This window comes from Acanthopagrus latus, chromosome 14 (genome assembly GCF_904848185.1).
Source record: "Acanthopagrus latus isolate v.2019 chromosome 14, fAcaLat1.1, whole genome shotgun sequence".
In the NCBI taxonomy this organism is placed as follows: Eukaryota; Metazoa; Chordata; class Actinopteri; order Spariformes; family Sparidae; genus Acanthopagrus; species Acanthopagrus latus.
The window spans coordinates 8040464-8065131 of record NC_051052.1 but is presented as its reverse complement, the minus strand read 5'-3'; the positions used below and the strand labels follow the sequence as shown (position 1 = coordinate 8065131).

Below are 24668 nucleotides of genomic sequence, written 5' to 3'. Positions count from 1 at the left end.
AAAGCACAAAAAGTCTAGTTGTTTTGTCAGTACGTTCCCTTGCACTGAAGCTTACGCTTGCCATTTGATTTGTTTCCATAGTTACAGAGCGGGCCAATCATGCCAGGGACCACTTGAAAACAGAGGCCAATCTAGATAAATATGACGGGTGAGTACTCAAGCCAGATAGCTGCTGCTTTTAGCTTTTCATCGCAGGTTCTTCACAGTGACATGGAGTTGACTCCTGTCTCTTCATTTTATAATAGAGAGACTCGGCTATGAGCTGTGTATCAATTACTGGCCATTTAAGAGTTTGCTATGAGGCCCTGTTTTGCTGTAATCTGTTTTCTCTCAGGTTGTAATCATTGAGACAAAGCCCTCTGTGCTTCTCACACTTAACAATCAGTGTCATTGTGATGATCTCAGACACTGACCTCCACTTCCTTGTGCAAAGTTGGCTTTGTTTTTGGTTTTTCTGGTCTGACTTTTGATCGGTATTTCCGAACATTTGGCAGATAAACATCATTAAACATGCTGTTAGTGTCGCCAACAGATGGTGTTGATATCCTCTCTGTTTTGCAACAACTGAGTTCATTTTGTAGTGTGACCTCCAAATCAAATTAGCAGACCCACACTGCTAATAGTTATAATGATGATAATAATACAAAGGCTCAAAACCCAGATCTACAATTAAAGTGATTTAATAGATGAACTTACATGACTAAATATAGTTAAAACACACAATAACAAGAGGCTACATCCATTCTAGCAGCACTTCCAGGCTGTACTTAAGCACAGCTGCGCTTTGCGCTAAAAGCACATTTTAGGTTCTTACGGGCTCAAATTGACACTAGCATCTCCCGGATCTCAGCGGATCTCCAGTTGCTCAGCTTGACGTCCACAGATGAAGTGATGGACTGACTGCTGTGATCAGCTTTTTCCTGGTATTAAAACTCCCAGTTGTGGGTCGCATAACAGTGCACGTCATCGACACCTCCGCCAGCTGAGGTACTTATTTGGACAGTGACTGAACAGTATTGGGTACTGGCTAATTTAGAGTTTTTACCCAATGGATGAAATCAAGAAATTCAATCTGAGTGATCACCAAGGAGATTACAGTTCAACCTGAGGGAAACATGAATGTCTGTACCAAATACTGCAATCCATCTGATATATAGAGACATTTCAAGCATAACCAAAAATGAAAGCCTCATGGTGACTGAAGAAGGATTAGAAAGGGCCTCACCAAAATCCATAAGATTCATCATCTGGAAACTTTTTAAAACTTTGGCTTACTGGAAGCTCTTTGGAGAAAGTCAGGGGATCTTTTCAGTCATTAGAAATTATTATCTTGGAACCAACGTCATCTGTACAAAATGTAATGTTAAGTAAAATAAGGCTAATTGAAGGAAGCACTGGGATAGCTAGGTTTTTAACTCTCACAGTGTTCTCAGTTGCATGCATATTTTGAATCCAAGAGAGAGAGATGCAAATGCATATAACCTAAACAGATATGATGCTTTTGAATTATCTGATGTTAAAGTAGCTTGCAGGCAGATTGGTAAAGGACCCAGGACTGATCCCTGTGGAGCACCATGGGTGAAATGTGTACAGTAGAATTTACAGTCCGTGTAGCGACACAAAAGTTCTTTTTAGAGACAGGAACAAAATAAATCTTTGACTTTACTCTGTACACTCTCCTGCTTTAGAAAGAATCCAAGTCAAGTGTAACCCATAGCAAAAGCAGTGTTCTTTACAGTATTAGAATCCCCACTTATTACAATAATTTCAGGCACGTAGTTGATTCTTCTCTCTAGAACCTCTAGTAAAACTAAGGATCTCTAAATCACTCACAGAGGTCATGTAAGTTTATGTTTTACCACAAATTGAACTTGATGCCTAAGCCCACAACAGTGAGTAAAAAGAGGGCATGTGAAGCGAAAGTGCAGCTGATGGTCGAATAGAAAGGCCATCAATAACATGAAAGGTTTTTCCTGCTGAGTACCCCACCATCTCCTGCTTCTATTCATCAGATATTCAGTCCAGCAGAGCAGGGTTAGAGTCCATTATGCTTTTTACTCTGCAGTACATAATGTTTATAGGTCAGTTTCTGTAAGGTTTTGATATAGACTTATACAGGGTGTAATGCTGGGTGGCACAGTGTGAGATTCCTGTGTACTGAAGGCTTTCATAGTTACATCTGCTGCCCAGTTGTATTATGTTATTTTTCCTCATAAATCTCTGCTTTAGTGCAAACACCAACATATAATCATTACGTGGCGCCCACCCAGGCTACATGTATTACCTGAAACTATCCTTGACAAAGTTCGAGTCCATCGCAGAACTGTAAATTGTTGTTGTTATGTGTCTGTCCAGGGTGGTGTGTGTGGGTGGAGATGGGATGTTCAGTGAGATCCTGCACGGTTTGGTCACCAGGACCCAGACAAACAACGGCATGGACCTGAACCAACCAGATACCGAGCTGGTGCCGTGCTCTCTGCGCATAGGGATTATTCCTGCAGGTAAGCTATGGCCACTATATCACACAAAGACATATAGGGGGGTTGGAAACAGCAGTGAGTAAGGATTTGTTCTAGTAGTGTCAAATGAAAGGAATTTAACTTAGGTGTTACTTTAATTTAGTTAAAATCATTAAAATGATTTGTTCTTGGCAAATACATGTATTGGTTACTTACCAAATAGCTCTTTTTTGCTAAGAGTTAGGTGAGAAGATTAGGAACACAATAATGTTCCAAACAACAAGTAGTAAAATATAGAAGATGTGTAGAAGTTCCAAGTCTCTGCGATGAACATGAAGCTACTTTCTTATGCAGCATCTGGCCAGGAAGTGAATTTCCCAAAATGTCGAGCTGCTTCTTTAAAGCTTTTCATGTAACACAAAAGTCAAGGGCGCAATTTGGCGTAAACACTGGGGGTTTTAAGCTCCTGGTCTGGAATGCTAACTAGCTAATGGCAATAGTTGGCCATAGTTAGCTGTCACTCTGTCGATATGTTGCCCCCGATTTGTTGTGTATGAATTCAACAGGTGGTCATTTCTTAGATTTTGCACATATGTGAAATGACAAAAGTAGAAACGTTTCATGGGAGTTTTCCTTCTATGGCTGTAAACACCTAAATGTGAATTAGTTTCGCATAGATTTTTTAAAGAATTCACACAAAAAAAGAGACAAAAAAAGAACTATAGCCAATGTGAGCTACAAATGTAAAAAAAAAAAAAAAGGAACATATCGGCTTGAAATTGCTTGCAGTTCCAGGCTCATTATTGTGTATTTTCTTAATTTTCCCATCTCCTTTCACTCTCAGGAAACTCAACAGGTAAACATCAGCTTGTTGTGTACTTTCTTTTCAAGCTCACAATTTCCCCTTAACATTCAATCACACATTAAACAAAAAAAGAAAGGTAACACTCCTTTCCACCAGCGGCCTTTGTGGAACATAATATAAAGCGGGCTTGACATGGTATAATTTGCCTGAAGGACACGACTTGTACTTTTATCTCAAATGGAAAAACCTCTGGTGCATCTCTCAGCACTGCAGCTGCTCACCCCCCTCCACCTACACATGCTGTTTAACCCGAGGCTGAGATATCAGGTCACTCTTAGCTATTAAAAGTTCCTCTGCGAAATGTATGAAATCACTTGAGACTCCATTAGAAAGTAAATAACCCGTTTACAGTGTTGATGTGATTTGTCAGGATAAGTGTTGTAATTGTACAAAAGAGGTGTTACAGTTTCAAAAAAGACCGAAATTGTTACTTCTGTAGAAAAAGCCCACTTGACAGAAGCCTTATTGATTACATTCATGAGTTTCATAAGAGAATGTCCATGTAAACAGAGCAGGGGGTCCCAACAGGGGGCTTCGGGGGGTCAGGCCATAAATGGAAACATGCTGAGTGACATTTAGAAATCACTGTAATTTGCAAGAGGCTGGATATACGGTGCATGAAGACCAGTGTGAGACTATCCGGTGCACAGCTTGATGATAATAAACTAAAGGGTTTTAAAAAGTCAGCTGCGGACACGGTAGATGATTTTTTTCAGGCCAATTACAAACATGATCTGGGTGTGCTGACTCAAGTTCTTTGTCCTTTGACAATCACAGATGAATAAAGATGGTCTAATATTTTCTTTCAGCTGAGTAATAGCTCAGATACTTCAAGCTCACGTGAAAACTCAGGGTTTGCAATGACGAAAGTACTCAAACTCTTTCAAAGTTCTTGAAAGTCTTTGTCATACCATTTAATGTTCAGCTTATTTTTGATTGTGAAATTACACCTGGTTTGGTTTGCCTACACAAAGAAAAGAAAGAAAGAAAATCCAATTTCGATGAAGGCCAACCAGTCTTTGGTGCGTGTTCTTCCCATCAATTCAAGTACACTGGAGAACAAGGGCACGTTGAAGGGCAGTAACGTAAATGATAGATCTGCAAGAGTTTCCTCTCAACTCACTGAAATAATTAACTAATCACACAATAAGTGTTCAATCTTTGTGGGAGTAATGGTAGCAGCGACGATTGCACTCAAGATCTCCACCATGCGTTATTCCCTGTGAAATTACAAAAATGTAAAATATGGCCCGTCTCGCAATGTTAAAGAAAACCAACTAACAAATGGTAGGAAATATTTATTTATTCAGTGCTGGTGCTCTAGTGAGTAAAACAAACCTCACCATGCTAGTCAGGGCTGCAACCAACTATTATTTTCATTGACAATGAATCTGCTTATTATGTTTACCTATAATCGGTAAGTAGGGGAAAAAAAGTGAATAATACTTTTCACAATTTAGATGACAAAGAAAATCAACAGATTTGCACATTTAAGAAGTTGGAACCAGCAAATATGACATTTTTTCATGAAAAACTACTCAAACGATTAATGATTATCAGAATAGTCAGAAGTCACAATCCACCCAGTGAAGTAATGTAACAGATTTGGTTCAATGTAATGCCAAATGCCAGTTTAAACTTTTTTGTAGTTTAAACTATAATGCTATAATAATTGCACAGCCATCATGCTAAAAGGATAAAGGTTATATTCAACAATCCCATATTGAATATTGTTCCCATTCTGACCTCCATTGTTTCCCAGAAAACATGACATGTTCCTTCATATAATGAACATGGGCATTGTAGTATATCTAAGTTGATCCCCATACACTGTCACTAATGCACCAAATTTGTATTAATCCGCTGCTGGAAATAGTCCCCAACAAATACACTTTTGACAGCTGTCTGATGAACATTTGTAGAAAAACTACAGCGCCCACCTGTTTTCGGATGATAGTCCATCTGTCTGTCTGCTCGTCCATCTGTCCATCCCAATCTTGTGAACAAGATATCTCAGGAGCGCCTTGGGGACGATTCCTATAAATTAGATGCGAATGTTCACTTGGACTCAAGGATGAACACATTAGATTTCTGTGGCAAAAACAGCAACTTGACTGGTTCACCAAGGCTTACAACTGCGAGGCAGTAATTCTAGTTTAGAAATGAAAGTATGTATTTTGAACCAGTTTATAAAGATCTACATTCAGTAGGAATGGCTGGGCGCCAAAGACGGGGTAGGGAAGTCTGTGGAATTGTAGTTTATGGTCAGTGCCTCGGTATTTTCAGTCCAGGCATGGGAGCTTTGTTGCGTGTCATTTCCCGTCTCAGTTCCCCTCTTTCCTGTCATCTTTCTTCTGTCAACTCTCTAAGAAATACCTAAATTAGTTGTGTCAGCCATTCATCCGGTGTGAAACAGTGTGTGACTTTTATTTCTAAAAGTAATGTCTCAAATAATGGCGATAATGTAAAAGTGTCTCTTACATCTTGGCACATGATCTCTGCTTCTGAGTGTATCTTTATGCCGCCAGGGTGTAATTTATGATTTCGTCAATGTAGCCATCAATATCACTGTCAAGCTTATGCTAATGTCATATTAAGATATCAAAGTCCTCACTGCCAAGGTTCAGATTTAGAGCCATGAACTCATTTATGGCCTCGTCGCCGAGCTGTCACGCACGCAAATGTTCTCTGACACGTTCCTGTTGTAATGGTTTTAGATATTATGGTCTGAAAAGGGAATGTCAGGCTAACCCTGACACATTGACAGTTTATATTGATGAGATTGATTTAGATAGATTAGTGGATGGGGGAAAAAAACATGAGGTCCGCAAAGACACTGCAGCTATAAATACGTTCATTCAAACGGGAAAAAATATCCTTTTTTTCAGGGGGCAGCTCTGAAAAGCGTCTAGACTCCATTGTTGTCACCCAGATAAAGGAGATTTCAGTGCCAAGATGATCCCAGTGGCGAGGAGGGAAAAAAAAACGCAGATAAAAACTGGGCCTTCTCCCACCGAGGACATGCCTCGTGACAGCCTGTGCTCTCTCGCTCTCTGAATGTGCCAACAGGCTAATGCGGATGAGAAACTTAAGGGGAATAAAACATTGAAAGTCCGAGGAGCAAAACATCACTGAACATCTGCGTGCGCCACTTAAATCCATTCAAAGTCAGTTGGCTTATACTGGGTAGCTTTTAGAAGAGTCAAATAGCATATGTCGCCGCTTTTTTTTTCTTCTTTTTTTTTTTTTACGCTCAGCAAAAAAACAGCAGGTAGAGCAGCGGCCGTCGGGAGCGACTGTGATGTGTTCGGGTGTGATTAAGAAGCGAAGCCCCGGATAAGCGATATTCATAGAGCGCGCGGGAGCAAGTCGGAGAAGAAGGGAGCTCATCGTCGCACTCATCTGTGTGTCCACCGCTGAATGACAAGCCTGATCTCTCCGCTGTCACGCTTCCGTGAGCCAACTCAAAAACATCACTGGTAGGATTTCGCTCTCGCAGCTCCCCACACACACACACACACACACACACACACACACACACACACACACACACACACACACACACACTCTCTCTCTCTCCATCTTCTATCAGCGGCAGCCGGTCCATTTCACCACTTGAAGATGATCAAAGTGTGGGGCAGATAGGTCTGAGAATTATGCCATGTGGCACAGAAAGAGAGATAGAGCCTTATTACCTCTCAAGTTGAAAGATTTAATATCAAACTCCAACATTTCTCCCAAGGCAGGGGGGATGCCTCTTACACCTCATTTGTTGGCTGAAGAGAGCCGATGATAGCCCAGGAGCCTGGAGCTACCCGATTAGTTAACTTTATGACTGAGACGTCTCCTTACTTCCACCTAATAAAATCATTCAGCCGGATTCTTCTTACTTGGTCGCAGCTCTGAAAGACTTGTAACTCTACCAAAGGACCAGAATCTTTTATGTCTGATTTCAACTGTGACTAAAAGATTTAGACATCCGTTTTACAGCTTTACCTGCCGACAGAGTCAACACGCCTGCACAGTCTGATCCGACTACGGTCGACGGCAACGCGTAAAACTTGAAAGACACGCCGCACATCTTACTTACGATGAAGATATTAATGGCACCATCCGCCATTTCTCGGTCTGTAATAGGCCCCAATAAAAAAGGAACTTGTATTAATATAAATGTGAGGATTTATCAGGATGTCTGCACACATGTCTCTGGTTGGCCTAACCAAACGCCACTCTTTTATGAATCGATTTAAAGAAGTGATTTGAGAAAAGGGCACGAGATTAATTCAAGCATGTGATTGTCCTCCTGTCCTGCGTGCATGACGGCTGACTTATCCCTGCAGAAACAAACATATTAAAAGGATGAATCACAACTATGACACAGTTGTACAGTCCTTTGTAGGACTTCGTAAGGGAGCTGCACAAAGTTTTGCGTTTGATGCCAAGCAATCTATGTTGGTATAATGTATCCAGTTAACGACATGATAATTGGAACTAACTGGTCCTGCTTTTAAAGAGGCTCTGTGGTACTTCTGTGTTGTGCTGGAAGGCGGTCAGTCCAACAGCTCTTAAACAAAGTGTCCAAGGCTTGTGTAGGCAACTGTGAGAGAATATGGAAGGTCTCGTTTTTCATGTTACATTACAATCTGCTCACATATGGCCGATAAAAAGTGATTAATACACGTAAATTGCAACAAACATAGAGCCCCTTTAATTTGGTCATAAATCAAGTACTCTTAGCAACCTAACTAGCATGCTAAACCAAGCTGGTGAACACGATAAATATTATACCTGCTTCACATCGCCCCGTTCACACCTGGCCATGTTGGCATACTTATGTTAGCATTTAGCTCAAAGCAGAGCTACGTTCGATGTCGCAGAGTTGTTGGCATGGCTGCAACAACAGATAAGTGTTTTTGGAAAAAGGGTTTTAAAATGAAAACAATCTCAGTTGCTGCTAAATTGACTTTTTTGTTTGTTAAACATTGTCTCTTTTCCATTATTGTGTTATCAATGTACATTTGCATCTTTCTAAATATATTATACTAAATATTCTATATTCTAAATACTCCAATATCACATTTGATAATGATGCTACATACACTGATCAGGCCCAGTTTGGAAGTGAACATGGGAGTCTCTTTCAGTGTTTCCAAAAGTGTCTTTGTGTGTGTGTATGTGTGTATGTGAACAGGGCCTTAGTCTCGTCTGTGTCTGGATTCCTGTGTGACTGCAGGTATTGGCAAAAACATTTTCCAGGAAGTGTTAAAACTGCTATGTGATCTTTCAAGTTATTTGGGCGTCTTAAGCTGCTGTTTGTTTTTGGAAAACTGACACCTTCCAGATGAAAACCAGAAGGTCTTTGTTTGTCGTCAGGAAAAAAAAAAAAAAAAAGTTGTTTAGTCCATAACCGAATTTTTATTCAGTGTCATCAACGTGCCTATACTGAGACTGAAAGGGCTGATTATCGACCTGTGCCTCTTCCAACAGGGTCCACTGATTGTATCTGTTTTGCCACAGTGGGAACCAATGATCCAGTTACTTCTGCTTTACACATCATTGTGGGTGAGTCCGAGTCATTGTTTGAAATCCCCAAGAATGCATTCAGTGTCGCTGCGGAAGTTACCGCCTTTGATTGTTTGTTTGTACCTCGTTCAAATGTTCACGCGTATGTTGCGGTAACGAAGCAGGAAGTGACCTCTTGCGTCTCGACCGGTCGTGTCTTCACCAGGTGATTCCCAGCCGATGGACGTGTGCTCGGTCCACCACGACGACGTCTTTCTCAGATTCTCCGTCTCGTTGCTCGGCTACGGTTTCTATGGCGATGTGCTGACAGACAGCGAAAGGAAGAGATGGCTGGGTCCGGCGAGATATGACCTGTCAGGTATGAGGGCTGTGCTCTTCTAAACTTGACTGACTCTTCAGGCTAAGCCTACCTACACACGTAAACCCTTTTTTTTTAATTAATTTATTTTTTTATACCATTGGCTCGCTGACCTCTGAGCTCCCTGAACTCATTGGTTTATTTGAATGTGAGGTAACATGCAGTTTATCCCTGAGCTTGCTGCTCCTGCTCTGGGGCCAGACTTTGGAGGATTAAAGATATAAATCTAACACAGAAACTCAAGCTTGTTGAGTCAGTGGGACCAACGCCAGCAAGATTTTCCCTGCCCACTGCACATCCGCCTTATTATCTACGATATGAAACCGGGCTAAATTAAACTGGGATCAACTGCACGCATGAGAATAGTTCTTCACTAAGTCTTGTTTATTAAAGCGTGTGGAGAACAAGTTTTACAACCCCAGTTCCAAAAAAGTTGGGATGCAGTGTACACAGTTCATACGGGTCCTTCAAATCCCTGAAAGTCCTTGGAAGTTCTTGAATATGGTCATTGAAAGTGCTTGAATTTGAATGTGTTTTTGAAAGTGTGTTTGATATTTTTCTTTAGTCAACTATAGTAAATTAGGCTATGTTTCACTGGCTGCTGTCAAAGAAGACACTTTATAAACTTTAGTAAATTAACCATTACGTCATAGGAAACTATCAAATTTAAGATGATTAAATACCATTTAGTTACCTCAGTTTTGAAAGGTTTTGCACAAGTAGGACAGAAGGATGGTTTGATGTGAACTCCACACACCTCAGGCAGAGAGAATCGCCCCTCATCTGAATTCCCGACACTTGCTGCCGCTGATAGAAGACAGAAGGCCTCACAGATGTCATTCCATCACAAAAACTAGTTGAAATAGAAAGAGAAGTGCAAGTCCTCATGAGAAATGGTAAACATCACCTAGAGGGTTAACATTGGAGTTGGTGTTTGTGTGTCTGTAATCTAAGAATTGTTTCACCCGCGGTTCTTATTTGTTTACCGCCAATTCCACTGTATGTGTGTATGAAACAAACATGGTTAAAGCGCAGAGCTGCGGTACGCATGGCTGCTAAGTGAGGCCCCTGGGCTTTAAAACGCCGCTGTGTGTTATCTGCGCTATGACGTTCCCTCCTAACTTTGTTTTGAACTCTTTTTTTTTTTTTTTTTTTGCACCCAGTTAAACCCACGACAGTCTCTGGAGGGAGAAGAAGAGCGTTCCAATTACGTCCGTGCCGCTTTAAGATTGTTTTACTCTTAATTGTGTTGTCAGGTGCAATTAGACTTGAATTAAACACAACACATGGAACACATTGGCATGCTTTTTTTTTTTTTATTTGTGCGTTTCCTTTTGTGTTCCAGGGGTAAAAACCTTTCTGAGCCACAACTACTATGAAGGCACCATCTCTTTCCTGCCTGCTGAGAACAACACGGGGACCCCCAGGGACAAGCTGCAGTGCCGATCCGGGTAAATAAAAGCATCGCGGATATCCATTTTTTTTTTCCCCGCCGCCTCTTCAGGGCCATTTTACAATGTGCTAACTTATCTGATGCGCCGCAACAGTCGGCGTGCACCTGCCAAAGCTTAAATGGGGTAGTTTACGTTGTCAGGAAGCCCCGTCTGATTTATTGCCGACTGAGAGGCCTATTCAGTCTTTTCCAAAAAAAAAAAAAGGGGGGGTTGACTAAGTGCTTTGGTTTTTCTTTTTTTTGAGATGCCGGGCGCAGACGTGCGCATTCATTATGGGGGCTGAAAGGAGCTGAAAAAAAAAAACCCATTAATCTGTAAAACGCCATGTTTCCTGACAACTTATTTTTACCATGAAGAGCAACATCACCACGTTACAAAAGAGCTTCACAGAGCTTTTCAGTCATTTTAAAAGTGGACCACACTTAGTTGGACCTAATGAATTATTTAGGCTCATTGAAGCCACGACTGTCACAGCAACACCCGACGGCTAATGATTGTAAAACGAGGTTTGTGCTGATGTTTCAGATGCTGCGTCTGTCAGCACAAGCCCTCATCAAAGGACAGCGAGCAGTGGGAGATGTCAGAGGAGAAGGAAAAGTCAGACAAAGGTAGGAGTTTGGGGGTTATTACTCGACACATGTCAAATTAATCACACAGTGAAAGGAAGCGCACGTCTCATCCCTTCCGCCTCGTTATCGGCTTGTTTGTCTATTTCGAAAAACCGTTTCCAGACTTCAGAGGTGTGCGAGAATAACCGTCTCTAAAGAGCGTGGACGCCAAAAAAGAAAGAACAAAAAAAATAAATAAAACAACACAAAGGGAGATGAGACAATCCCACACTGGCTCTCTTTTTTCCCTTGAAGTCGCAAACAAATCAGGGGAGATTTGCATTCCGCGGCACCTCGGTGTAAATAACACCGTCATCTCCCCGCCTTTTTTTTCCCCCCCAGATTTCACTTTATCTCCATTTTCTGTCAGGGGTTGTTTTTTTTTTTCCTCCCGCAGCATGGCAAAATTCTTGATGAGATTCTTGATGAGTTATTGACGAGAAAACATAAACTGATTTTGGTCGTGACACCGCACAACTCCCCGCTGGAGCCTCTGCTTTTTCTTTTTTTTTTCCTTTTTCTTTTTTTTTTTTTTCTTCTTTTTGGGTCTTATCAATTCTCAAATCTCCAGCATCCACCTCCACGTCTGCTCAGACGGGTTTTACATATCGACGAGGACGGTGTCTGTCCTCTCACCGCTAGAGCAGCTCAGCGTCGCCCCCCCCTCCATTTGTCCCCCCCAGACCACACAGACACACACAGATACACACACTTCATTATCTGCAGTCATCTCAGCAGCACAAACCTCAGGAGGCAGATGAAATACTGACTCCTGTGTGTGTGTGTGTGTGTGTGTGTGTGTGTGTGTGCTGGTGCATGCTTGTATGTGTGTGTTTTTTTTCCTCTCTAATTAGCGTCGTGATATTAAAACTCAAGATTTTCCATCTCAGTTACGTGCTGCTTCCTATGGAGTGTGTGTGTGTGTGTGTGTGTGTGAGTGCGAGAGGGAGCGTAAACCCGTTTTCACGATGTGTGACAGACTCTCACTAATCAGGAAGAAAATTTGGCTCTGCCGGCTCTGACGGGAGGTTTTGCCTCACGCCAGTGCAGCCGTGGTTTTTTTTGGTTTTTGGTTTTTTTTTTTGTCATGTTTTCCCCTCTTTTTTTTTCCTTTCCTGGCGAGGGAAATCTCAGACAACTGCTAAATCAATGAGGCACGACACTCTCTCTCTCTTTCTCTCTCTCTCTCTCTCTCTGCAAACGAGCCAGCTTCTCTCTTCCGTAAAAGCAAACACTCATTTGGAAACGTTTCTCCTAAATGGAGAGCCTACAGTCCACAGTTGGATCTGTTGTCGTTCTTGATTATTTCCCCCCCACCTCTTCTTTTTTTAGCTTTAATCACTGCTTCCCAATTAGGATATCGCTGTTTTCCCACGCAGCCTCGGCGGGCTGGTTATCGTTGGATCGCGTTGTCACCTCTGTAAGTTTGTTTTGCGAAATGAGGGGGAAAGGTAATGAGTCGTTTTTGCTTCCCCGAGATCACATAATTTTCCCTCCGAGGTTTGGACGTCTCTGATCATTTTGTTTTTTTTTTTTTCCTTCTTCTTCACACCGCTTACTCCACGCGACTATCGCCCCGGTGACAGGCGCCGTCGGTCCCATGGGGCGTGATGCTTCGTCTTTGATACGCCGTCACTTGTAAACAGTTGCTAATCTCCGGGGGGGGGACGCAGCGGTGATTTGTGAAGTGCAACCGTCGCGTCTGTCGTTTTTGAGATTCGCGTATAATCAAAGCAGGCAAACAACAGGTTAATCCAATCACTCCTCTCTCTATATGACCTCCTCGTTGGTTATTGCCGACCCCCTCTCTGGCTGAGCTTAATTGCATTTTTAAAAAAACACAAGAGACACCCGGCTGACACGTGTTGCTTTCAGCGGCAGAGTTTTCTGTCTCGGCTCAGTCATCAGGGTGAAGCCGCTCTGAGAATTCCTGCCAAGAACATCCGGATGTTAATGGACCCTCGTCACGACACTGCTGTTGTGCAGCGGGCCGGGGGACTTAACCTGAAGGACTCGCGGAACACACAATAATATCACTTCAGACACAAAATTTCCTGGCGGCGCGCAGATTATTTGTTTTACTCCAACATCAGCGCTCGTGGAGAGAGAGAGAAAAAAAAAAAAGCTGAAGGGAATAAGAAACGTTCGACTCACACTCCTTATCTACCTCCTACAAGTGAGGAGCTCAAAGCAGGCGGAATACTCCAAACAAAATTAAAACGTGCTGCAGTTTTTGGTTGTTTTTTTTTTTTCCGCGAAGGGGGCTGTGCGGTACGTTCGAGGCCGGTTCGCTTTAAAAGTGTCAATGTCAGACAGGGGAGATTTAACACCGCGCTGGAGGGAGGAGGAGAGCGAGCGGTCCGAACAGCACGCTGAAAAGAGAAGGCAGTCACACAATAATTGCAGGTGATTGCGTGTGATTGCGCAGCACTTTATTTTTTGCTTGCAAACTCGACATTTTGCCCGCGCTGAACGTGCCAAATTGGATTCTACTCAAGAGTGTTCGTGAATAAAAGGGAGTTCTGCCAGCGAGTAGCGTTTGTTTCGAGCGTGCAAACTTTTACCTCTCTGGTGTGGTTCAGTTGTGCCGCGGAGAATAATGCATTTTAAAGTCTGGCAAACAAATGTAACATTTACATTTAGCAGACGCCTTTGTCCAAAGCCACTTGCAGTAATTCATACACGCATTCTAAACTGATGGCGGTGGATCCCATGCGACCAGCACATGAGGAGCAGTTTGGGGTTCAGTATCTTGCCCAAGGTCACTTCGACATGCAGACCAGGGGAATCGAACCAGCGACCTTCTGATAACAAGCTGCTACTACTACTAATCACACAGATGATGTCTGTAACAGTTTCTACACTAGAACTGCAGCTCTGCAGCCTTGGTTACTTTTTGTGTACAGTGCACTTAACAGGAAGGTTTGAAATGTCAGAGTCTGAGAACAGTGCCTTGTGTGCTTTGGTAACAGCATTGCTTCCAGTAATGGGAACAGGATTAACAAGTTCGCTAAAGGCTCGTTCTGTAATTGGCTTGGTTGTTTTTTTTAATAGTCTAAACAAGCGTTGAGTGAACACGTTGTCCAAACGCTCCAAAGAACAATTTCGAGGTACAACAACACACGTGGGTCGTTCCTCAGTTAGACTCAAACGTGCACCGACAGTGTTTTTGAGTATTTTATCATAAAATAGCCATTTGGATGAAGGCTTTGTGCAAGAATGCTGCCTCTGATCTTTCTTTTTTTATATATATACCCTAACAACTAAATAAAAAGTGTGTGTGTGTGTGTGTGTGTGTGGCTGTGTCAGATGGCAGCGGTGGTTGGAGAGTGATACGTGGGAAGTTCATCGCCATCAACGCGGCCAGCATGAGCTGCGCGTGTCCCCGGAGTCCTAAAGGCCTGTCGCCCTCCGCCCACCTCGCCGACGGCACCACAGACCTCATCCTGGTCAGGAAGTGCTCCCGTCTGGACTTCTTCAGGCACCTGCTCCGACACACCAACAAGGACGACCAGGTGGGACTCAAGCTTCTCTGTGTGTGATTTAACTTCAGAGCACTTTTCTGAGGTATTACGAAGGCATTACTCAATTTATGTTTTTTTTTTATATATACCTCTAAAGTAAGTGTGCATAAACAATCTGAGTGACGCCGTGCAGAACATTTCAGAATTTAAATGAGCTCGGGAAACTGATGTGATTTGAATGCGGCAGGGATGAGCGAAAAAAAAAAACAAAAAAAACACCCTTTTCAAAGAGTGAAGGCATCTCCGAAAATGCAGCAAAACTTTTAAGACAGCTGCATCCTTCCCGTGTAAGCCTCCCGTCAATCACTCGGCAGCCGAGTTCAGCTCTCAACATCAGGAGCCGTTCGATGTGCGCGCAGATAAATTGAGAGGGTGTTAAGTCTGTAAACGAGCGAGCAGAAGGCAGAAGTTCCCCCCCCCCCCCACGTGCTGCGCTAGCACCTCCATTTGCTGACTCGGCTCAATTTCCCAACTATGGTTCACTTTAGTTCAAATGCCTCAGCCCTTGTGCCTTCCCACGTATCATAAATAACCTCCACCCAGGTCCAGAGAGGCACTGATAATCGCTGCATCAGGTATATGCTGTATGGGAGAACAGGCTGATAGCAGACTAATGCCCTCTCAGGATAGCGCCAGTATTGCCAGGGGAAGTCAGGTGATTAGTATTTATTACCTCAGGAAGGACCTCGGGAAGTTTATTCCATTTAGAAGGATCTTGTAAGTAATTTCATCTACAGAGGCCGCCTTGATAACATTGCAAACCGGGGTTTGGGCTAACCCCGACATCCTGAGGTGAGTTCCGACTCCGCCATCGACATCTTGACTTGTTACCTCTTGTAGCAAGACTCAATCAGATTAAGAACATTACATATTTTCAGCTTTAATTTTAATAGGATCCAGCAGTAGGGAACGCAAACGGTTTAATTTCCAAGAAGGGGGAAAGAGAGAAAACGATGCCGAAGCCGCTGCAATTACTGTGAAATTTAGCAACTCGAGGAAAAAAAAGATTTTTGCTGCCTTGTGTGACATGGAGCGTGTCCCCGGAATGCCACGCTCTCAATACAGTATTTCACATCCAGATGACTGAATGAAATTACCTTATGTGTGGGGTTAAATCTAATTACCGACATTCCCTGGTGATGCTAATGCAGGGAGGCCTGAAAAATGGTCTTATGACAGAGAATTTCCACAGTGAACTTAAATCTTGCTCTGAGAACCAGCAGTAAGATATTTGTGTACAGTTTGGATTTCAGGGATGTTGGGTGTTGAGTCTCAACAACTATCAGAGGGATTACCGATGACCAATGGCATTTTGCACAGCTGATTCTGATTTCTACATGGTGTACCTTCATGACTTTCCCTCTCAAAGCACCGCAGCAAGCAACATCGGCCTTATCTGTGTTTTCTGAATAGTACCGGTTAGCAAACATTGATGGTAAACTTCAAACCGGCATAACAACAGCATGCTAACATGCTCATGAGTTTTAATAGTGGAGCACCAGCCGGTCATCATCGAAAAATGACCATATCTGTCGACAGTGATTTATTTATCTTGTTAGGCGCTGACCTCTAGTGGCTGTAGTGATTATAACAGCAGCAAAGGTGGAAGTCAGGTTAATGGGGTGTGAAGGATCCAAGTCAGCTTAGGACAGAGGTCAGTGATGGATGGTCGGGTCAAACAAGCACAGGACCAACTCAGGAAACCAGCGTTCGTGCCCGCTGTGTAAACCAGAAGTCCACAGTGTCAGGTGGAGTGACGGCACACATCGCCCTCGCCATTTCCTGCTCTTTGTAGGTCTGTCGGCGCAGGCATTAGCAGGCATTTTGTTATTCTTTTTTTATGTCAGTGGCCAGCCTCTCGCGTTGTCTGGCATCCCACAATGCCTTGCACGTTGATTGACTTTGAAACAAACTTTTGCACCACCTCATGCAGCCTTCAGCGGGTCTTTACCATAATTCTTGTCTCGCCTTCGGTCGTTCAGAAGTCAGATCTCCCCAACGGAGGAAAAAAAACAAAAGACATCTCATTAACCGTTGTCTTATGACCTCAGATTCCGTGCTGACAAGACATAATGTGGTGCGTCTCTAGCTTGAGGCTGTCTCTGCTGCTTTACTTGCAACACATAAAGGTAGACAAGCAGTCGTATGAGTGGGGTGAGAGGGACTTTGCATCAGAGTTCACTTAATATCAGCATCACTGTCCAGCCAAGCGGAGAGAAACAAGGAGTGAGAAGCCGCTAAGCGTATTCATGGCCTTGTCAGAAAGCCTTTTAGGCAGACCGTCCAGCATGAATGCAAAGCGGCTGCAGTCATAAAGTGGGTCTGATGCGAAATAAATGGCTGTCACTCGGCTTTTGGGATGAGAGAGGGCAAGAAACGGAGAGGTGGAAGAGGGAACGGGGGTAAAAGGAAAAAAAGAGGAGACGAAACGAGAAGGGAAAAGAGGGAGAGTGGCACCCCGTGAAGTTGGAGAAAGTAGCGTGCCGGACAGAGCTGAACCTTTCCGCGACACTGACTGAGATGAAAGGAGATTTTGACAATATAATTTCTTTTCATCTCTCTCTCTTTCTTCTCCTCGTCACTCCTCTGCAGTTTACATACTGTAGTTTTCATGCACCTCCATTTTATCTGACCTCCCCTCTCCCTCCCTTTTTGTTTGGCATTCGATCAGCCATTTTCTTCCCCTTATTTATTTATTTTTTTCTGTAAAATCGAAAGTAAGAATAACCCTCGGTGTAGTTTTTGCTCTTCATTATGAAATCAGCGGGAGTCCATTAAATGAGAGTGGAGGAGAAATTAACGTTTTACCTCACTCACCAGGAGCCTGTAAACTAAAAAAAAAAAAAAAAAAGAAGAAAAATTACATGCCTGGTATTGTTTTATCACACAATAAAATCATCATATCTTAGAGAAATATGCCACTGCCTATTTCCAGTGAGTGGTGTTGTGTTTATGAAATTAGGTGCTTTATGCTCCATTTGAGACGTGAGATGCTCAAAAAGTTTATGTTGTTCGTAAAAAGGGAGCCCGGGCTGTGAAGGAACCTGAGATGAACCGTTGATTCTTGATGCTGATCTGGATTTAGTGTGATACCGAGTCACTGAGTCTGATATTTGATCAGGCTTGATTGAAATAAAAGGTGCAATGTGTAACAATTGGCCACTCACACTCAAAACAAATCGGGTGCAGCATATCACCGGGGTAACTGCTAACTGCTGCTAATTTTTGCCGCTGTTGGCCAGTTAGCTCAGTTAGCCGTGCAGCTAATGGTTCGGAGTAGGAGCTCGGGGATCATGGGCAGTGTTGATGTTTACACCACTGGTAGGATTTTAGCACCGGCTGGTTAGCATGCTAGCTTAAGCAGAAACCTCAATAACAGACATCATAACATCAAAACTGCTGTTCCTTCACGTACTGTCGATAATTTCAGTTTGAACACTTTCCACAAAAATCTTTACATATTGTCCTCTTTAAGGGGATTGTTTGGCCCTCATGGAGGTACGCGCTCTACTGGGGGCCATTCCAGTTTGATTTTGAATATTCTCAGCCACACTCGCGCCATATTGGTGGCTCGGTTCTATTTGCAGTTCAGACAGCAACTTTTGATGATGATGAATGATTTCCTCTCTTGCTGAGGCAGTAAAAGTTGCTGTCGTCGGCGTTCAGTTTGTCTGCAGTCGTGTTCTGTATTGTGTTTGTTCATTTCTTTTCACGCTTTGATTAAAGCACACTTGTGGAAATGTGGACAACAGGGTAGTCGTATAAATGGGTGTGAAGGAACTTGAAATAAAGCCTCTTCAAACAACAGCTCCTCACAAAATCTCATCTGGCGAAGCTAAACAAAGACGGGCCCCTGCGTTCCCTCTCATCCTGCTGTGCTGCTTACTTTCAAATGAAACCCTTCAAGTGATTCTGGAGCGCGGCGGTCTTAACCTCCACGCCATCTGTGGGCACATCTGTTCCATCATCCGTCCGTCCGTCCGTCTCTCCTCCTCCTCTTCTTTCATCTGTTTCTCATCCATCTCCGCTTCCCTCCCCAGTTTGACCACTCGTTTGTGGAGGTCCACCGCGTGAGGAAGTTTCACTTCCAGCCGCGGCACCATGAGCGAGTCTCGCTGGAAGACCTGAGCGAGAGTCCAAAGAAGACAGGCTTCAGCCCCATATGCTCCGCCCGAACAACCTGCGACTACAGCACCGCCCACAGCAGCTGGACCTGCGACGGGGAGCTCCTGCCTCACACTGCCATCCAAGTCAGGTAACGGGATCGCCAGTGAACGTACAGTACAGCTCCAAACTCGCTGTGGTGGTTATTTCAATCAACTTTAGTCCTTTTCTGTGTCCTTTTAGTGATAAAGAAAGTCACTATGATGCAGTTAAACAAATCTGAAGTAATTTGGAGCCATACGTGGTGAAAACAATTACTTGCGTTGTGATGAGCGTTTTAGACACATATACATAAGAGGCGTTTAAATGCTCTAACCCTGATCACTTTGACTGCTGAAAGCAGCCAGAGTTAAATCGCTATTCCGAGTGCCAGTTTATTTAGCATTTTTTGAAGCCTGTTGGGGACAGTGTAACTCTGTGGCAGTGGGGACGGGGCAGGATCACTCTCAGCATAAATGAAGGCTGGTAAATGGCTTTGAATTGGTGCACATAATATTGCGGAGGCTGTGTAATGGAAAAAAAGCATTGAAATACATGCAGGGCTTCTGCGTATTGCATCAGCGCGGTGCTGGAAGTCACAGTTAAGTCTGTTCTTCTTCTAGGTATTACAGGAATAATCTCCTCTTTAAATTGCTTTAAAATGTTCCTGAGTATCGAGGCTAAATGGAGAAAAAAAAAAAAAAAAAACTCATGTTCTGCATTCACAGTGCACTGAAGTTAAACTCACACATAATATTTTTAGCCACGCTGTCGCTTTATAAATGTTAGTTTACTGGTCATTGGTCAGTCACACAAATACATTGTTGTTGAATTTTGCCATGAATTCCACTTGTTTGTTTTCTTTTTCTATGTATTTGATGAGCTCTTCGTGGCTTTTATTGATAGGACAGCACTGAGAGGTGACGGAAAAACAGGATGAGAGAGAGGTGGGATGACATGCAGCAAAGGGCCACAGGTCGGACTAGAACCCTGGACGGAGCCTCTGTTCCGGGGCCCTCGTATGATGTTTGTCAACATCAAAGATCATTTTGCAGGTCAAGAAAGTTGCAGTTTGTTATAAAGACAGTGAAATACCATTTGGTTATGTGTGAAACCACTCAGTGAACTACCCCGTCGTCACTCAATATATGTCAGCGGCACCAACATGGCCATCACCTCGGCACAGTTGCAGCTGTGTGACAACAGAGTCAGTCAGCTTTGTGAGCTAATCTATCAGATGGGCTTGACAAGGTTTGCGTGGTTGTGTTGAGCATATTATAAGGCATCTGTGGTCGTTCTAATTATGTATTTCCACAGTCTCATACTTTTTTTTATTTACTTCACTAGCGTATGTGTGCTTGTGTTTATTTTCATGTTGTAGTAATCAGGAAATTAGCGCGCACACACGCTAAACTAAAACGGTGAATATAGCAAACACGTATGTTTAACAGCCCTGTAGCATTGTCAGTGTCAATATTAGCATGCTTACGTTAACAGCTGGCCTTAAATACAGTCTGACAGAGCTGCCAGCATGGTATTAATCATGATTCTTTTCCTGTCAGTATTTGCAAAATATGTTAAACACATTCACTAGCTAAGACAGAAATGTGAAACTCAGTGTTCTTCTCTTTGTTGGAAAGTGTCTTTGTAGTTAGTTATTAGACTCACAGAGCTGCTAGCATGGCCAGACTGTTTTGTTCTTGTTTTCTTGTTCTTTCTATGCAGAACAGATTCAGATGCTGAGACCCAAAAACTGAGACTGAAACAGGCGAAGGAATAAACGACGATCCAGTTTTTAAACTTTAAAACGTCATTAAAAAGCGTCAGTGGGTAAATCGTCAAAGTCAAGGAAAAAAATTAAGCTGTCACTAGAGCAGTTCTCTTACATTGGTTGAATAGGAGGTTAGCGCAGCAGTGCCATTAGCGCTGCCAGTGTCCAACGGTCTCCGGTCAGGAGACTCTTTCACTGTTCCCTGCTGAACGTTCTTGGCAACTCGATGGAATTAGCCCCGCTCATTATTCCACCCCTGTCCACACTTCAGCTTCCCCCGCTATCAGATCTCTATACAGCCGGTGTGGCACTGCTTGACGCATCATTTATTTCATGCTCCATTGTACTTTGCCAATGATGCATGGCGCTGTAATGTTGCTAATTTAACGGCCCTCCCCATGTTAAAAGGCTACTCCCCTTTAATTAAAGCAGAAGTCCGTCCTTTTATTGCCTCTTCCTCTCACCGCTAATCGTTCTTGGAGTGAGCCGGCCAGAGTGCTGCCCGCGTAATTAATGGTAATAGCCCAGGCGAAACGGATAGAAAGTAGGAGAGGAAGAAGGGAAGAGTGAAGAGTTTTGCTTTGAAAGTGAGAAATGCACACGCCAGTGCCGGTGTCAGTTTGAACACACATAATTATAGCCCTAGTGCTACTTTGATCTTAGAGGTATTATATGTGTGGGGCTTTTTTTTTTTTTTTAGGTTTTTTTCCAGTTTAATGTATGATTAGCATTCTGGAAATAACCCTTCATACTGTTATTATGTTCCTCCATTATATTAACTGCAGGTGAGGTCCTGTTCCAGTGAAAATACAGGTGTCATTTAGCAGACAAAGGCACAGACAGTAATTGAGGCTATAGAGACGCGGCATGAGATAATAGCCTCTTGCCTGTTCCACTGTTTCTTTCTCAGTCCGTGTGCTTCTACCTAGACTTCATCAGGATCTGTTATCCGTGTCATCAAAGTGCGTCAGCCCCATCTGTATTATAAGAGCTGCTTTTAAGTGTCTCTTTCAAAAGGTCTTTATACTTTACTAACCACAAAGATTGTCTCACTTTCAAGTTTGCTTGTCAAGCCGGCACGCAGGGGTGCCGTTCCATTGCTTTTACATCTGCCACATGGACAGTAAAGTCTCACTGAAATGAGCGCAGTCATTAAGTTGATGGTTTGTTATTCAGGCTAAATGATGCATTTTGTGTGTGTGTGTGTGTGTGTGTGTGTGTGTGTGTGTGTGCGCGCTCTTCCTCTCCGCAGTGTCCAGTGCCAGTTGATCCGGCTGTTTGCCCGCGGTATCGAGGAGCAGCAGCAGCAGTGTGTGTTTGAAGACCCTTGTACACTGTGGGCCCTGGAGCCAAGCACACACTAGTCAGCCGACTGAGAGCTGGACAGGACATTTAGCTGCTGGACAGCAAAAAGCGAGTTGCACTTGGCAGGAATTTTCTGCGTCACATCATTGACATCCCAGACGCTGGCATTCCATCCCCCTTTGTGGCGTATTCGCTTGAAAGAAACTTGCAGGAGTTCCTCTCTGTGCACGAGAAGTGATGCGCTGTCACTTAAAGGTTTGGTTGAACAAACTCTCATCAGCAGCCACTAAGAGGGGACAGACTGAAGTCTAAAGAGAAGTTACATCTTAGTGTTTGTTGTTACTGAAAGTCTGTGAAATTCATTTATCTGCTCCTTTCCATAAATTGCTTCATACAACTTTAACTAATCTAGAATATGATATGCTGCAGCCGCCAGTGCAATCGCTGCCGCATTCAAACCCAAAGTTCCAACCTTTTAATTTATCTGTACTTCATGGAAAATGTAGATGTAGAAGCTGGGAGGATCTCAACCCCGGTGTGGGTGTTCACACGGATGAAACGGAGCCGAACCGGACCGAGCTGGATAATCGACCGCAGGTTTTCAACGCTGCCATGAAGGAGAACGCTAATAGCATTCCTCCCTACGTAGCAAAGAGAGGCAGCCAAGGAGATACTGCTTTGTGAGAAGGATGAAGAAAAAGAAAAAAATCTTGTGAAGTCCACCGATAACCTGAAAGGACTTTCCAGGGCTTCACCATCAAGAGGAAAAAAAATATTTCATCTGTGACCCAGGTGAAAGCAGATATGAGCCAGGGGCACTAATGAAAAGAGCTGAATACCCTGCTAATACACTAACAGGGCCCCGGTGGATTCTGGGTAATAAGGCAAAGTGGTTGCTAAGTGATTTGGTGTGTCTCAGCACTGCTGCGCTGCACCTGTGGCTCTGAGCTCTGCTCCTCTGGCTGCAGACTACCGACAGTTCAGTCATCACCTGGGATGAGCCAGAATTATACATTCTTAACTTAATTAGAGATTTTAGGCCTCTGAAATCAGTCTCATTAGCTCCTTTTAGTCCTAGTTCAAGGTGGACCGTCCAAGGAGCACTTTTAAAGTTTGCTAAAGGATTTCTGTTGCCGCATCTGCATTAACAAAACTGCATAAACCACTTACATATTAGTATGTTTGGAAAAATTCCGCGTGTGTGTAGGTTTATGGTTGTTTTCCACAAACCTTCAGAGACAATTGTGCAATCGTGTGTGTGTGTGTGTGTGTGTTAATGTGTTTGTGAAGGTGCCAATGTGATGAGCTGGCTCCATTGCAATTAGCCTCATGACTGCCATTTTGCAGATGCTCTCTCATCGCAGCCAACACACTGCTAACACAGGCGCCTATAGGTCAGCAAAGACAAGGCACAAACACACACATTCTTGCACTTGTATCCTTATGAAGACCTTCATTGCCACTGTGCACTCCCTGAACTCCCCTTACCCTGAACCCAACCGTCAAAACAGATGCAAAACCCGTCCTGAACCCTTACCCAGAAACCGAGTCCTCTGCAGGTCTGTTGTAAAGTCAAGACTGGCCGGAATGTCTTCACTTTCCAAAATGTCCTCACTTGGCAGCGAAAAGCATCTTGTCCTGACCATGCAGGAAGTCAAAGGACACACACACTTTTTTCCATCTTTCTATATTGCCGTTTCTGATGTTCAGTGTCTTTTGGTCTCACACACCTTCCTACATGCACAGACACGCACACACTCCTTAACTTTTAACACCATAAAAGCCTGTCCTTCTCCTTCTAATCCTCTCCGACTCTGTTAATACGCACTCTAGATGTCTATAATGTTTCACCTTCAGCGTGCACTTTTGTCAGATTACAGTATGATGTTCTTTCAAAGAGTCAGATGCTTTTAAATTATCTATCGTACACACACACAGACACGCACTCGCACACATTGAATTTCACACGCAGACGCGCAGTGGAAGTGAAGACGTGTTTTCAGATGTGACCAATCACATTTGAAAGGCTAAAGAATTTAGCAAGTTATGACTGAGAATACAATCTCAACCTTTACGTTTGACTTCCCTTTAACTTTTGCCCCAGCAAGCTGTGAAAACTACCTTCCGCATTACACCTTATGTTACACATACCACCTAGTGTTTTGCAGTTGCTTCTCAGCAAAAGTGTGTTTTAAATTGCAGTCGGACTCGTTTGCATTCAGTCTTGCTTTGCGCTCCGTATTTAAGCAAACACATAGAGCTGTGATGTGGGTAAATACCTGATTCATGTCATGAAAATGCTCAATAAAGTCCTTTTGAAAACGTGCTTCTTTTTATGTCCTTTGCTTGATCCTTGCGATGTGCTTGATGTCACTGATGTGTCATTCCGTCCTTTGCTCACGCGCGCACAAGAAGGTCAGCACTCCTTTGCTCCATTTTTTTTTTTTTTCCCCCTCAATCTCTCTCTTTCGCTCTTTCTCTGCCTCCCTGTATGAGTGGAATTTAATAGGGTGCTCTGATGTGAGCGAGATGTTTCATTAAAGAACATCAGACATCAAAGGTCTCTGCTGAGATGGAGTGGTATTTCACGCTGGGCTTATTCTGCACACAGTCTGGGACTTGTTTCTTCAACATTATGGGCCCGCTTTGCTGTGTCGA

The 24668-nt window shown here is 43.3% G+C and overlaps 1 protein-coding gene across 2 annotated transcripts in view; it reads left to right on the top strand.

Annotated features, from left to right (window-relative positions):
- Positions 1 to 24355, top strand: part of cerk (ceramide kinase) — a 42626-nt gene extending 18271 nt beyond the window's left edge. Inside the window, exons 5-14 of one of the 2 annotated variants that reach the window (XR_005079043.1) lie at positions 82 to 148; positions 2356 to 2501; positions 8812 to 8886; positions 9053 to 9205; positions 10551 to 10656; positions 11185 to 11267; positions 14577 to 14782; positions 18832 to 19046; positions 19841 to 19989; positions 21958 to 22087. Coding sequence is in view for 1 of the 2 variants with exons in the window: in XM_037122382.1 (XP_036978277.1) it covers positions 82 to 148; positions 2356 to 2501; positions 8812 to 8886; positions 9053 to 9205; positions 10551 to 10656; positions 11185 to 11267; positions 14577 to 14782; positions 18832 to 19046; positions 21958 to 22069 (1163 nt within the window). In the remaining variant the exon portion in view is untranslated. Of the gene's footprint in view, positions 1 to 81; positions 149 to 2355; positions 2502 to 8811; positions 8887 to 9052; positions 9206 to 10550; positions 10657 to 11184; positions 11268 to 14576; positions 14783 to 18831; positions 19047 to 19840; positions 19990 to 21957 lie in introns of both variants that reach the window. The other variant, XM_037122382.1, reaches the window with a different exon arrangement.
- The last annotated feature ends 313 nt before the right edge of the window (positions 24356 to 24668 follow it).